The sequence below is a fragment of the Ctenocephalides felis genome, unplaced genomic scaffold (genome assembly GCF_003426905.1).
Source record: "Ctenocephalides felis isolate EL2017-DRISC unplaced genomic scaffold, ASM342690v1 CF-g0.4_SCAFFOLD_03571, whole genome shotgun sequence".
Taxonomy (NCBI): Eukaryota; Metazoa; Arthropoda; class Insecta; order Siphonaptera; family Pulicidae; genus Ctenocephalides; species Ctenocephalides felis.
The window spans coordinates 63,974,662-63,990,248 of NW_020539725.1; the positions used below are offsets into that span (position 1 = coordinate 63,974,662).

General features: G+C 29.0%; 1 protein-coding gene across 1 annotated transcript in view; it reads right to left on the reverse strand.

Annotated features, from left to right (window-relative positions):
• The window catches only part of LOC113386491 (diencephalon/mesencephalon homeobox protein 1-like), a 10,619-nt gene extending 2,768 nt beyond the window's left edge, over positions 1 to 7,851 (reverse strand). Inside the window, exons 1-5 of the mRNA XM_026624271.1 lie at positions 7,834 to 7,851; positions 6,972 to 7,085; positions 6,136 to 6,226; positions 3,838 to 4,045; positions 47 to 160 (exon numbers count right to left, since the gene is read on the reverse strand). Of these exons, the coding sequence (XP_026480056.1) occupies positions 47 to 160; positions 3,838 to 4,045; positions 6,136 to 6,226; positions 6,972 to 7,085; positions 7,834 to 7,851 (545 nt within the window). The remainder of the gene's footprint in view (positions 1 to 46; positions 161 to 3,837; positions 4,046 to 6,135; positions 6,227 to 6,971; positions 7,086 to 7,833) is intronic.
• Positions 7,852 to 15,587: the final 7,736 nt, after the last annotated feature.

Here is a 15,587-nt window from a genome sequence, read left to right on the forward strand (position 1 = left end):
GTTTGTCCATGAATAAGTTTAGGAATTATGCAAGTGCCTTTCTTACCTTTCGCTAAATCCTGAAAATATATGGTGTCCAAAGTGCGGTCCGAGGGCAACGTGGTGTCTAAGGCGGCCGTCTCCAAAGGGTGAATGACAACTCACTGAAGACATGGGGCTCCTGTGAAAGAAAATATTTTTTTTATATAATATATAATTATATTTATATATATATATATATATATATTTATTTATTTATAGGTGGTCCTTAATATGGACATTATCGAATATATATTATTGTGCATCTCTGCTATAATTTTATAATTAATTTAGTATTACGAAAGATTATTAAACTTTATTGAATATTATATTTTGTTCCCAGTAATTCACTCATACAGATGCGTGAAAAATCCTTCTGGAAAGATCTTTGTAATTATGTTTAACTAAGGATTTTAGTTTAATTTAAATTCGGCAACATCTTCAAAAGTAACCTCCAAAATGTAAAAGTTTATAAATCATCTTTTCAATCATTTGCTAATCTTCTGTGAACGTCAATGAAATTTAGAATATTTTATGTAAATTTTATATAATAACGTAAATGGCAAATCATGTGTAAATGTGTTTAATTGTGAAATCCCTATATACAACCAGCGACAATTACAAGCTAGGGTGGTCCTTAATATGGACATTGTCGAATTTCTTTGCTCCCAAACGCTCAAACGCTTCCGAATTAATAAAAGAAAATCTTCTAAAAGTTTTAGCTTCAAATATTAATATTTAGACAGTCCGCAATTCAATTAAACTTTCGTATATTTATTATTAACATATATCATTAAGTAAATTCTTGCACCATCTGTGATAACAGGCTTGTAATTTTAATGGAAAATTTATTAGTGATAATTTGAGTGTCAAAATCACCAAATTAAATAAATATTTTGCTGCAGAATTAATTTTGATGTCATGATGACTAAATATTTCGTTAAACAGCCCACATAGATTTCATTAGAGGTTAAGTAAGTAATTTATCAATATTTATATGCAGTTGCTTAAATAGAATGTTTCATTAGAAAAATACAATAAAATTAGGTATTCCTTAAGGCAAATTGCAACAAAAATTGATCAATGATTAATTACAGTTCTTCTAAATATTTCCTTTCAAACAAATCAACTTTCAAACATCTTTTAAGGCACTAGAAAAACCAAAATGTTATTTTTGCCTAAGTATTTCTTAGTAATCGTAAAATATATATTGTATTTGAAAAAAATCACAATAAATCTAATGCAAAAAACTATTGTATTATTATTGTAATTGACATAAAAAAGCAAAAACCATCAAATAAGTCGCATTTACAGCTAGTTATTAAAAATTCCATAACATTTACATAAAATTCATTTTCAAAAAATTGACAGATCATTTGCGCGCTCTTCTTGACAGATCATTTTCGCTCAACTGTCAGCTCAGGTGTCATAGTATTTTCAATGACACCGACAGAGGGCAATTGCATCGATATCGATACTACCAAGGTTCCTATCTTCACAACTATCTATGGTCTATACGAGTTTACCTTATAACAATTCTCGACGAATTCTTTCATTTGGTGTCTGCATTCAGTAGGCATTACATCTTAGGCGTTTCGACCCGGCGCCGAAGCACCGGGTCGACGCCTTTACGTGTTCACGTGCCGAAAAGAATCAGGGCCGTTGTGATAATAAAATTTGTGTTTTGTAATAGATTGTGATTAGTAAGTGTTGCATAGCATGTGGATCGAGGATTTTATATTAAAGGTACGTGTCAGAGTTGACTGCAGATATAACATTTAGATGATACATATTTTTATTTTTTTTATTTTATTTTAAGGCCGTTTAAAATTAACTAAATTTGAAAAACTAAAATTCTAAATTGAATATAAATAATTTTTATTATATTGAATTAAATATTTTATTGAAAATATATAGAAATTGAACATTATTATATAATAGTAATACTTTTAGAAATTAATAAAAACGAAAAAATAACGAGCTCTAATAGAAATCTAATCAAAATTTATTAAAACATTTATTGAAAATCCTAATAAAATATAGTGTCAGGTTATTATTTTATTTTATCGATAAACCAATGTAAACATTTAAAATTTCTTTTGTGAATATTTAGTTTTATTAAAGTTATTTCTTCAATTTATAAATGTAATGAATCACAGTAGTTACGTAACACAGTAATATTGACACAGTTTTATCCACAATCCTCGCCAATAATATTAAGATTTACAATTTCTTTAATATTTTTTCATACACGACTAAAATTATAAGTACAAAATATAGACATTTTAAATTTTAATGCGATCGTTGAAATTAACACTCGTCTTCGTGTTAAATAGTAACACGTTGTAAGGCGTGTTAAAACTTCCATGCGGTGTGTTTATTATTACACCAAATCGTGTTGTTTTTACGCAATTACCGCAAATGGATTTTGTTGAAATAAACAGAATTTGGATAGATTGTTGAATGAGTAAGTAGTTCTTCAATTCTTCAATATTCCATTATAAATTCAGATAAATCGAAAAAATCAGGTTAGTCCGCAATTCAATTAATGTTTCGTAAATTTTTTTTTCACATATATTATTAAGTAAATTCTTGCGTCATTTGTGATAGCAGACTTGTAATTTAATTGTTATTTTGTTATATTTCGTTTTTCTAGTATTATTTTATTATTCAGAAATATTATTTTATTTATTAATTTTATTGTTATTATTTGCTTTTATTTTATATTAAATCATCATACTACGCATATGATTTTAATGTAAATTCTATCCTTTGTACTCTTATTTATATAAATTTATGTTATTTATCATTATTGCTAGATGTTATATTATTTAACAGTTGTAATAAATATTGTAATTAAGAAAAATGTGATAGCAGACTTAATGGCAATTTATTACTAATAACTTGAGTGTCTACATCACTGATTAAATAAATATTTTGCTGCAGAATTAATTTTGATGCCATCGTAGTAAAACAGTTTTTATGCAATAGATCAGGGATAAAATGATTTAAATTCGAATTTACCAAAGTTAAAAATTCCTACAAATTTAATTTAGATTTATTAGTAGTAAATTAATAACCAGTGTGTTAATTATATTAAATTAAATTTCATTACATAATACAATGATTTTAATGTTTATTATATGTTAAAAAGAGCTTGAAAGAATGCTTTCTGCATGAAAATTAAATTAGCATTTATTAAACAAGTAATTTCTTTGTAAAATGTACTTATAGTGTATTTATTTTATATTTAAAATATAAATATGCTTTTTTAAAAAAATATTTCGTTAAACAGTCCCAATGGATTTAGAGGTTAAGTGTTTCATAAATATTTTTAAGTGTCATAATATTTGAGTTCACAAATGCTATCACATTTTTTTCATTATCTCTTTTATTTACAACTGTCCAATAAAGGACATTCAATAAATTTGATGAATTTACAATAGTCGGCCGAAAAGGGACCTTGTTTACTACAAGGGCATGTTGGAAAAAATAACTCAATAGTTGTTTTTCCATTCGATATAAAATTCACAATAATTTATTGATAAATATATATTTTAACTATTTACTTATTAAAATAAATGCTATCACATAATGTACTTTTACTTAATGAACTTTTAATTGGTTTGCGGACTATCTAAATGTTAATATTAAGAACTCAAACTTTTACACAATTTTTCTTTATCATTTTAGAAGCGTTTGAGCCCTTGGGAGCAAAGAAATTCGAACAAATCTATATTAAGGACCCCCCTAATATACACATATGTACGTAAGCATGTATTTATTTATTTATTTAAATATTTATAAATTTATTATTACCTATTTATCCTATGTTCGGGTGTCGCCGAAGCGTTTCGTGTCACATCGACGCCTCCGAGAATTTCAGGAGCCCTATGAGCGGGTCCTCCGTCAGTCAGGGACGTATCTGTGGTGCCCCCGTTGGGGTCCTGGAGATTATCGCTCGATTGATTCAAATCCTGGGAGCGAATCGGTGATGAATTTGGAGTTTGTTGGAGGATCGAGTTTGCTGAAAAATAAAAATAATTATTATACATATGTAATAATAAAAATATTTGTTAATATAATTATTTATAAATATTGAAACTGAAAATAAATGAATTATGAAAAGTTTAAGCTAGTTTCGCATTTATTTATTTATTTATTTATTTTACAAGCCGTCGGTATAATATTATAATAAGGCTCAAGTCAATATTTTACAGATTTAATATAACTTAATTAACTATTAGCTATTTTATTATTTATTTATCTATTATTTAATTTGTTTACTATTTAATTATTTAATTATTTTGTTTAACAAATTTTAGGTTATTTTATATTTTAACAAATTTAAGTGTCTTATATTATTATTATTAAGTATTTTTACAATATAAGACAATAAAGAATTACAATGACAATCATATAAAAATAATAATTATAAAAAAATACGTCTCAAGTTCTCATTTGACTAATCTTCAGTGAAAAAACTACAGTAAATGTAATACAGTAAGATATATTTTTTCCTTATACTGTAATATTCAAAGAATGATATAATCTGATTGACGATTAAAATTTGTATTTGTATAATTTGAGTATCTTTGACTAGCAGAGTTTTTTATTTAATAACCTATGATGAAGCTAATCGTAAGCCTTTTCAAAATTAATTTGTTATATATATATATATATATATATATATATATATATATCTTGTGTTTTTATTTATTATATCTTCGTCTTTAAATGAAATTGTTGCCGAATGATGAAAACCTCCGTTTCGTTTTCCGACTTGAACAAATTCTTTGGAAAGATCAACGTATCACTTTCAGGAATTTATAAAAGGGATGTATATATAAACGTCCTTCTAGGACGATTTATATAAATGTACGTACTTATATATATATATATATATATATATATATAGAATTTTATGATATGAGTGGAACGAATATTAATTGTTTAATATGAACAAAACAGCACTCAGATTTGTTTAACACAACTTTATTTTATGATTACAGACGTTTCGAGACCATGGTGTGTCTCATCTTCAGTGTAATTTCAAAAACAGTTACTTATATACTACACATTCTTTACTAATTTATTTAAATTTCATTTAATTTTTGATATACAAAAAACACCAACTATTCCTTGCAATGCTTGACACAGTACTAACGAAACATATAACACTTTTGTTTACATTATAATGATACCCTCTCTGTCTCCATCTATATAAGTACTTCAAATTTGTTTAGAATATTTCTGTAAGTGTTATATGTTTCGTTAGTACTGTGTCAAGCATTGCAAGGAATAGTTGGTGTTTTTTGTATATCAAAAATTAAATGAAATTTAAATAAATTAGTAAAGAATGTGTAGTATATAAGTAACTGTTTTTGAAATTACACTGAAGATGAGACACACCATGGTCTCGAAACGTCTGTAATCATAAAATAAAGTTGTGTTAAACAAATCTGAGTGCTGTTTTGTTCATATTAAACAATTAATATATATATATATATATATATATATATATAATATATATATATAAAGTTTTCAACCGAAGTTTATCAATATTGTTTTTCCATGTTTCGCAACTTAATATTTTTACTACTTAATTTTTCTAAAAACTTGTAACTATTTTTGTATTCCTAACATTATTTTTTTTTTTTCAAAATAGTTCTAAAATTTTACATCAAATTTATAACATACATAATTTAATTAGTACTCAATTTTTCAGCAAAACTTTTTGTTTTTATTTAATACTTCATTTTTCAACGAAACAAAGACCATAAAGCTAATTATCTTATAAAATTAAAACTTTCTTAAACTTACTTTCTCCCAATATTTTTTCTTTGAATTTGAAAAATAAATTATCGAACTAAATCAACTATCGAATATATGCATTATGAGTAATTTTATCAGTAATAGTTCATGTAATAAAACAAAAATGAATCAAATATATAAAAAAATTAAAATTTGCAGAAAAGTAAAATTTTGAAGTCTAATTGAAGATTAGTATAAAAAGTTGTTTTTTTACGACATTGTTAAAATATCTTATTCAAACAATGTTTTTTACATAATTAAAATAGTATAATAAAACTATTAAAATTTAAAAATAATATTTACCTGATCCCGGCCTTGTAATATTGTCTGGATCTGGACTTCCTGGTGAGACAGGGCCGTTTAAGGGGGTGCTAGATCTACTTCTATCCTCAATCTGAAAGTAAAAATTAAATATTTGTAAATTTCAATACATCTTATTAGAAAATAATAACAGATAATTCTCTTAATAAAATTTAGTATGTATTAACAAATATATATTCGGCCATCATTTAATAAATAATTAATACTGTATAAATAAATAATACAGTATTCCAATTTGAACCGGGAAAGTAATGTTGTTTTATGACATTAAATGCAAACAAATAAATTTAGTACAATTGTTTTTTGGGAAAATATCTGAAAATTTGCATAATTCAAATATCCACATTATTTGCAACCCACTATCATCATTATTGAAAGCTATCATTATTGAAACTCTTTTTTAGCAAAAATGTTAATTTTTCATTAATATTTTTTTTAATTGATATATTATATTCATATCTTAGTCAGACATGGATACAAGATTATTGAACATTATATATAAAATTTTCATATTTTATATATATACATATCATTTATGTCCATTTAATTACAGATTAATAAGTCTTATATTTAAAATATCTTTAAATATCTCTTCAATCTTTTTTGTCTTCAATTTCTTTATAATGCAATAATTTATATAATTTCAAGAATAAATATAATTTCAATTTTAAACACAAATAGTAAAATTATATAAAATAATCAACAAGATTTTAGCTGTCCACGCACAGAGGACAACTGATTTATCAATATGAGTATTTGTTGCTTATTTTAAAAAATTAATTATTTAAACAATATTATATTTTATTATCAATATTTACCTTGTCGCTGGAATTGATGGAATCCGTAATATTCGCATTTCCATCCCTTTTTCTTTGCTCCTCTTTCAGACGTTCAGCTTTTCGCCATTTTGCTCGCCGATTTTGAAACCATACCTGAAATTAATAGAAATTGATAAAATTAAATATTAATTTAATATAACATGTAAGAAAAATATTATCGTAATAAATAGTTTAAAGTTTTATCTTGATAGTTAATACAAAACAATTATCTGAAAATATTGAAGTAACGCTTACCATTGCATGCATTACGAAACCTAAGTTAAAATGTATGAGGAAGCCTTGTGTTAGGTTCGGACGACATGGAGAGATTTATTAGTAAATAGATTTACTTAAACGAAAAGTTTTTTTTTTGACAATTTTAATGAATTTTCTATGATAATCAGGTTCATACTCTTAACAAACATTACAAAATATTATAGGCCTACTAAAAGTGGTTTCATTATAAAAAATTATAATTGAAATTGACTTTATTATAGAATTCATGATTTTTCAAGTAAAACTTCATATGTATTTAATTCAAGAATATCATTTTTTATTGAATATATTGATTATTTGCATACATCGGGACTTTGAAAAACTGTTTTTATCTTCTGGTCGATATTTACTTTGCTCGTCATTAGCGTCTACGTTTTCTACTACTAAATTTAAAGTTATTTTATTCGTTAGTAGTCCTCCTGTTTTTATTTTCAAAATTGATAATAGGTTGTCAAATATCTCCCTTCCGCCTTTTTGTATTATAAACCAAGAGCAAAAAAGCGGAAGGGAGATATTTGACAACCTAATATTTAGTTTGCTGTCAGTAGAATCCCTTCTCTAGTTGTTCTTTCATGTAATTAATCACCTGGTCTTTCTTTGCCATCTTACAGTTGTTCTAGTCGTCAGTAGATTTCCTTCTGTTTTTCGATATTTTAGTTCTTATTCCTTCTAATGTCGAATTCCTTCTAATTCAGGTTGCTATTTAAAGTTGTCTTTTTAATTTTTAAATTGCAAATTATTTTATTTGCTAGTTGAATCCTATCCTGGCTTATTAATTTGCTCATCATTATAGTTGTCTATTTGTAGAATCTTTCTTTTTTCAGCACTTGTTTCTTGTTCTTGATATATATATATATATATATATATATATATATATATACATACACATTTATATATCTCGGTTCTCGTCGTTTTATACATTTTAAAAGATTATCCTATTTTCTTTTGACAGATGGTTTTTACCGTCTGCCATTACGGAATATTAAGCCAGCGGCCATTTTCTGTTCGGCTCTTTTGCTCGGTGTGGAGGGTGAGATTTTTTATTTTCCGTCTTCGGGAAAAAGGGGCGCCCTTTCTCTTACCAAAGAGGAAAGAGGCTTTTGTACTAGTACTAACAGCCGACATGTGATTTAATATTTAATATTTGAAGAAGAAGGCAATTTAAAATTTGGCGCGGTTCGCTGACGGTGCGGTGCGGTGTAATTTAATAGGTTGTGTACATACGAAGGATAAAGGATAAATAGAGATATATGTATATATATATATATATATTATATATATATATATATATATGTATACTAGCTGACCCGGCAAACGTTGTTTTGCCATAAAAAATATTTCTAGTATAAAATGTTTAGCACGAAAATAACGAACACAAGTAAGAGCTAACAAAAATATATGAATAGTTTACCCACTGCAGAGCATGCAAGATATAAATAGTCTTTGCAAAAGCCAACCTAATATGAAACTGAATCTATTTAAATTAAATTGGCATATTTAATGTCAAAATCTTGACAAATTATTTTCGTGTTTTTTATTAATTTAGCCATGTTTTAACTTCCCGTAGGGTAAGCTATAGTAATCGCAAAAAAATCGGTGATGAAAATTTTTGCATATCAAAAAGGTTTTTGAATATTTTGGCATACCTTAGAAAAAATTGATGTATGTGTGTGTGTGTGTGTGAGTATGTTTGGATACAATTTTTGTCTACGATTTCTGCCGCATGGATTTCCTGATTTGAATGATTCAAAAAACCTTTTATTTGTATTGACGAAGCGAAGAATAGGCAAAATTTTTGAGTAGGGAGGTCTACCGGTTTCGGCAATATAGAGAAAAAAGTAAAAAAAAATATATTTGGTGGTTTAAAATGATTATTAAAATCGTTAGACATATTCACATCAAATTATCAGATATTTTATAGCTATTTTAATAATAAGAACAAATTTTGTTATATTTTGTGGGTTTCGTATCAAAATTTTTAATTTTTAAAGTTCACTTATTCGGTTCAAACAAATTACAAAATCTTCAGAAAAAAAATTATTTTCAAAAGTTTCAAAAATATACTAAGTTTTACTTTACTAGTCACTTCACATATAAATTTTGAATTTACAATTCAGTTTAAAACTGTACGAGGTGTGTTCAAAAAGTACCCGGAATTACTAATAATTAAATTTCGCGGGTCTGGAGTGTCTGATTGTCAAAATTTTTTTTTATTGTGTTGGTATACATGCCCCTAAAGTATGATGAAATTTTCAGCTATATTCACTGTTTACTTTGTCTGTGGTAGTCGCTAAGGTTCGACGTGTTTTTCTGAGCTCGGCGATTTTTACAATGGAAGAATTGAAAAGTCAAAGAATTTGTATTAAATTTTGCGTAAAAAATGAAATGAAGTGTTGCAAAGTGCAAAAATTCACCAGATATGGCTCCGTGTGACTTTTTCCTATTCCCAAAGTTGAAGAGACCCATGAAAGGACGGCGGTTTTCCTCGATTGAAGAAAATCGCTGAGAGTGCTCAAGGACATATCAAAAAGTGAATATCAAGGGTGCTTCGAAAATTGGAAAAAACGCTGGCATAAGTGTATTATATCTGGGGGGGACTACTTTGAAGGGGACCACATTAATGTAGACGAATAAATAAATATTTTTTTGAAAAAACGAAAATTCCGGGTACTTTTTGAACAGACCTCGTATATATTTCATATGCATTATTCTACGCGTAAGAAATATATCTAAATATAAATATAAATATAAATTATGAATTTACAATTCAGTTTAAAAATGTATATATTTCATATGCATTATTCTACGCTTAAGAAATATATCCTCAGATGGATTCATTCGGCACTTCTTAATGTAAACATTTTCAAGTGTTTTTGGTGATAAGATCATCGCTGTATATTATATGAACGAATAAATAAATATATAGAAATTATCTCTTTGAAAATATTTAAAATAATTGTTACTAATCATTGATCAATAATTCTTGATTATTATTTTTTTTGCTTGTATATTTAATTGTGGCACGGAAAGTTCCAGCAATTTGCTCTAAGGCACGATGCCATGCACCATTAGTTTGCAAATTATTAAGAACAAATTATTTTTTATCCACTTTCGAGAATAGTCACTGCCCTTCTGCTGCTCCTCCTGCTCCTGGCGGAGTTAATTGAAACGGAGACAACTCGCCGAGAGAATTAACTCGAAAAGTTTTCGTCACTCTGATTCGCAAAATGTTGAAATTAATTAACTCGACTTAACTCGATTAATTTAATTTAGGCATCAAGTTGGACTTGTATCAAAGTAGAGAAGAGCTGGAATGTGTTTACTTTAATGGATTTTTTTCTATATATAATAATCTATTATATTTCCCCGTCCCTAGAGAGATGTGGTACAGTTTAGACTTTTAACCGCAACGCGGTCGTAAATTTTTAAGCCCTCGGGCTGCTGCAGGAGCTGCAGCAAGGGAAAGCCCTTTCGTCCCGCCATCGAGATAGCCCGCGGCCTCTAAGTACGGAACCCTACCGGGAATATTATTGCGGATATAAATGTATCTACATATTATATTATGGACTTATATATCTAATATAAATATATATTATGGAATTATATGTATATAAGAAAAATATTTTTGGAATCTTTAAAATTTTTGAAAAAATAGATCTTTTTGAAAAATTTGATTTAGGGTAACGTTATAATAATCGCAAAAAATCGAAAATGAAATTTTTTATACATCTTTATGTTTCAGATGTTTCTGAACATTCTGGCATATACGGTGTGTGTGTGTTTGTGTGTAGGTGCTATACAAATTTTCGTCGATGATTTCGAGAACACGGTTCAATTGATTTTGAAAAATATTCTATTCTTATTGATAAGGAGAAGTGCTGATTAGTTTTTTGACAAAGCAGGTCCGGTCGTTTCGGAGATACAGGGCAAAATATGCTAAACATGGTAACTCAGTTTTTGTGAGAACGGAACGTCCGATTTTTATAGTTCAAAAAACATTTTACTTGGATTGACAAAATGAAGAAATGATTAAATTTTTTGGAAGGCAGGTTTCGAAGATCGATTTAAAAAAAAAAATGCCTATTGGGGGTCAAAAGTGCTCATTACACATATGCACATCGAAATAAAAGATATTTTATAGGATATAAATTTTGTTTTTATAAAAAAAATCTGTAGATTATCCGATAGACTGCGACGATGGCTTTGACAAAAACAGACAAAAAGTTTAAAATTTTCATATTATAAAAAAAAACTATTTTTCAAAAGTCATTTTTTCCAAAATTGTCAACCTTCCAAAAATATCATATTTTCAATATTTTAAAAAAGTTTAAAGGCTTTTTTAACTTTTCAAAGGTAAGTTATAGTAATGGGTCAAACATCGAAAATGAAAATTTCTGGCTTCACGTTTCAGAGGTTTCTGAACATTTTGGCATACCTCAGAAAAGATGGTTGTGTCCGCATTTTTTCGTCCATGTTTGATGATAGGGAGATGTTATGATTAGTTATTGGCAAATACAGGTCCAGCCGTTACGGAGATCCGGAGCAAAATGTGCAAAAAATGGCAGTTTTTAATATAAATAATCATCCGATTTGAATGGTTTAAAAAAATTCTGCTTGTGTTGATGAAACGATTCTTTTCGGATAAAAAAAAAAAAAATTTTTTAAATTTCCAAAGTTTTTTGAATATCGAAAATAATTCGGATTTCAAAATTTTAATTCGGTACGGGCAGTTCCGGCAATTTGCCTCAAGGCACTATACCATACAACACTAGTTCTATAAATTGATTCGAAAAAAGAACAATTGGAAATTAGTTTACTTCAAATATAATTGTCATCAGACAAAAAACAAAACAAAATATCATTATCAACTGATATATGTCACAACCTTATCCTCAGTGTGCTTATCCTATTTCCGATACAATACTAACCACCTTCATTTCACTCAAATTGTCAAAAAACCAAAAATCCAAAAAAACAAAAGATTTTAGACGTCATTATCAAAATTTCCAACTTGAAACCACCAAACTAATGTTTGAATCCACAACTATTTTCGATCCAAAATGTTTTGCAAAACACCAATCGTGCTTTGGCTATCGGTCGCCATTTTGGCGACCATTTGTGGGATTTCTGGAAATGTCATCACCAGGAATGATATGGAAACTGTGGTGACCACTAGAAGCTACCGGGAAGCTTATACTTACACCCAGGAGAACGGATTGTTGGTCCTGGATATATTTGGTAAACTATAGATATATATACTAATATATATATACGAGGTGTGTTCAAAAAGTACCCGGAATTACTAATAATTAAATTTCGCGGGTCTGGAGTGTCTGATTGTCAAAATTTTTTTTTTATTGTGTTGGTATACATGCCCCTAAAGTATGATGAAATTTTCAGCTATATTCACTGTTTACTTTGTCTGTGGTAGTCGCTAAGGTTCGACGTGGTTTTTCTGAGCTCGGCGATTTTTACAATGGAAGAATTGAAAAGTCAAAGAATTTGTATTAAATTTTGCGTAAAAAATGAAATAAAGTGTTGCAAAGTGCAAAAATTCACCAGATATGGCTCCGTGTGACTTTTTCCTATTCCCAAAGTTGAAGAGACCCATGAAAGGACGGCGGTTTTCCTCGATTGAAGAAAGTCGCTGAGAGTGCTCAAGGACATATCAAAAAGTGAATATCAAGGGTGCTTCGAAAATTGGAAAAAACGCTGGCATAAGTGTATTATATCTGGGGGGGACTACTTTGAAGGGGACCACATTAATGTAGACGAATAAATAAATATTTTTTTGAAAAAACGAAAATTCCGGGTACTTTTTGAACAGACCTCGTATATAAATCAATTTTTCTAAGTATCAATTATCCTCTAGAAAATATAACAGAGACCTCCGTCCACGTGCCACTAGAAGACTACGATGTACCAACTGAGCATCTCCTGCACGACAATATCTACACACGTTTCCTGATGAGCTTCACCCTGATCATAAAATTGTGCCTGGTAGGCCTAGCCATAGCCTGTGTCATTTTCTTCACCAGTTGCTATTACGATGCCCTAAAAAGCAGGAATAAATACAAGGACAGGATCATGCGCTGGAAAAGAAAATACAGGAGCAGTGAAATGAGCTACGTCAACAAAGTCTTTGCAGATGATGAAACAGTTAATACAGCAAACAAACCATCAGAGAGTTCTGTTCATCTGCAAGATGATAAGGTTACTTGGAACGCTAGCGATAAGAGTGATGACGACAAGTTCCATCTTGTAGACTTGGCGAATGGTGTTTTGGTTATGCATCAAGACCAAGATACCCCACACCAGTCAGAAGTTAAACCGACACAAGAAGAATATTTGGATCCAAAGTTGATAGATTTTACATCACCCAGTCCAAATTTGTTGGTGCCACCGAATTTTGGTGATTGCAACACTAATTGCGGTTCATTTTTGGACCAAATGATGCGAGCTCATGGTATCCGAAATAACGACATAAACCTGGATACACCAGCTACAAACTTGTTGCAGTTTGAGAACAATTTTGTTCCCCAACCAGTTCTAAACTTTCCATCAACACCACTTACCAACCAATTGTTCAACCAGCCAGCAGGTGATTTTCCGCAATTCCAAAGCACCCCATCAAGTTTCTACCAGAGTCCCTTAAACCATACACTGAACATGTCGCCTAGATCTTTTCTGGACGTGATGTCATCATCAGAGGACGACAACTATAAATCAGTTAATTGCAATAGCAACCCCTTGAATGGTTATCACGAGGTGAATTTTATGAACGATTCCCTGAATCTTCCTGCAACCGAAGATGATATCCAGTACAAGGATGTCACCAGTGGCTTCGAATCCGACGAATGGGACGAATCCACGGAAGAAGTTTGTTCGACTTCTAAAAGTGGAGTTGTTGCCACAAATGGGGATTGGACTGACAATTCTGATTGTGAGGAATGAACAAAAAATTAAGCAGTATTTAATAAACTACTCGATATAAATTGTAAAAGTCTTTTAGGGGTATGGTGAGTCCTAGGGGACATGGGCTTAGGATTTTCTACCCTAGTTTAAAATTTTAAAGTCTTGCAAAAATAATATGAGGATTTTGGGATTAAGGAAAATGTTTATTTTGGATGTCTTGAGGGACTTGTAAGATCTGTATAAGAATAAGGGATTTTTTATGATTTGGTATCAACATTCTGGTCGCTGCATTAAATTGTAACTTTTAAGCTATTTGATCAATTCAAATGTTGTATTCAGAAAATTTGTTTGAAATTACATAACTAACAACATTTTCTTACAACTGAAAACTCTAACGCAAATCAGTTTAGAGTAAAATCAAATCAAAAGTGTCTGTATTAATCAATCAATAGTTTTTACAGAATCCTGTGAGTTTGTCAAAGGTTTTACTATAATATTAAGATAATGCTTGTTCAGACCTTTCATTTGATACCCCACACGACATATGTGACGTCACAAAGTCTCAACCCTTATTTGACCCGCTGTACTATTTATAGTACACCCAATCGTTTATTCCTTGTAACTTTTAAACCGTACGTCTGATTTTAATGCAATATCAAAGAAATTTGTGCAAAATTAAAGCGTTTACAATATTGTCTAACATTATAGAGACCTACAGCAACTCTGAATACTTTAAAATTGCGATTTAAACAAGAAAATTTATCTCACAAAGCGTTGTACGGAACCCTAATGTTTTTTCAAGTCTTTTATTTATATATTTGAATTGGGGTCGTCGAAACCTTTTAAATGATTGAATAAATGATCCAATCGTTTATTTCTTGTAACTTTTAAACAGTACCGATTTTAATGCAATATTAGAAACATTTGTGCAAAATTAATTTGTACATAATATTGTGTAACATTATAGAGACCTACAGCAACTCTGTATACTTTAAAATTGCGTTTTTAACAAAAAAAATTAAACTCACAATATATTGCACGGAACCCTAAAGTCTTTTATTTATATATTTGAATTGGGGTCCCTTTTAATTTGGGACTTTGGGAGCCCTTTTAAATGATACCCCACATGACATATGTGACGTCACAAAGTCTTAACCCCAATTAGACCCGTTGTACTATTTATAGTACAACCAATCGTTTATTTCTTGTAATTTTTAAACAGTACCTCCGATTTTAATGCAATATTAGAAACATTTGTGCAAAATTAATTTGTACATAATATTGTCTAACATTATAGAGACCTACAGCAACTCTGTATACTTTAAAATCGCAATTTAAACAAGAAAATTAACACCACAATGTGTTGTACGGAACCTTAATGTTTTTTCAAGTCTGTCAATTTGATATTTGAATTGGGGTTGATGA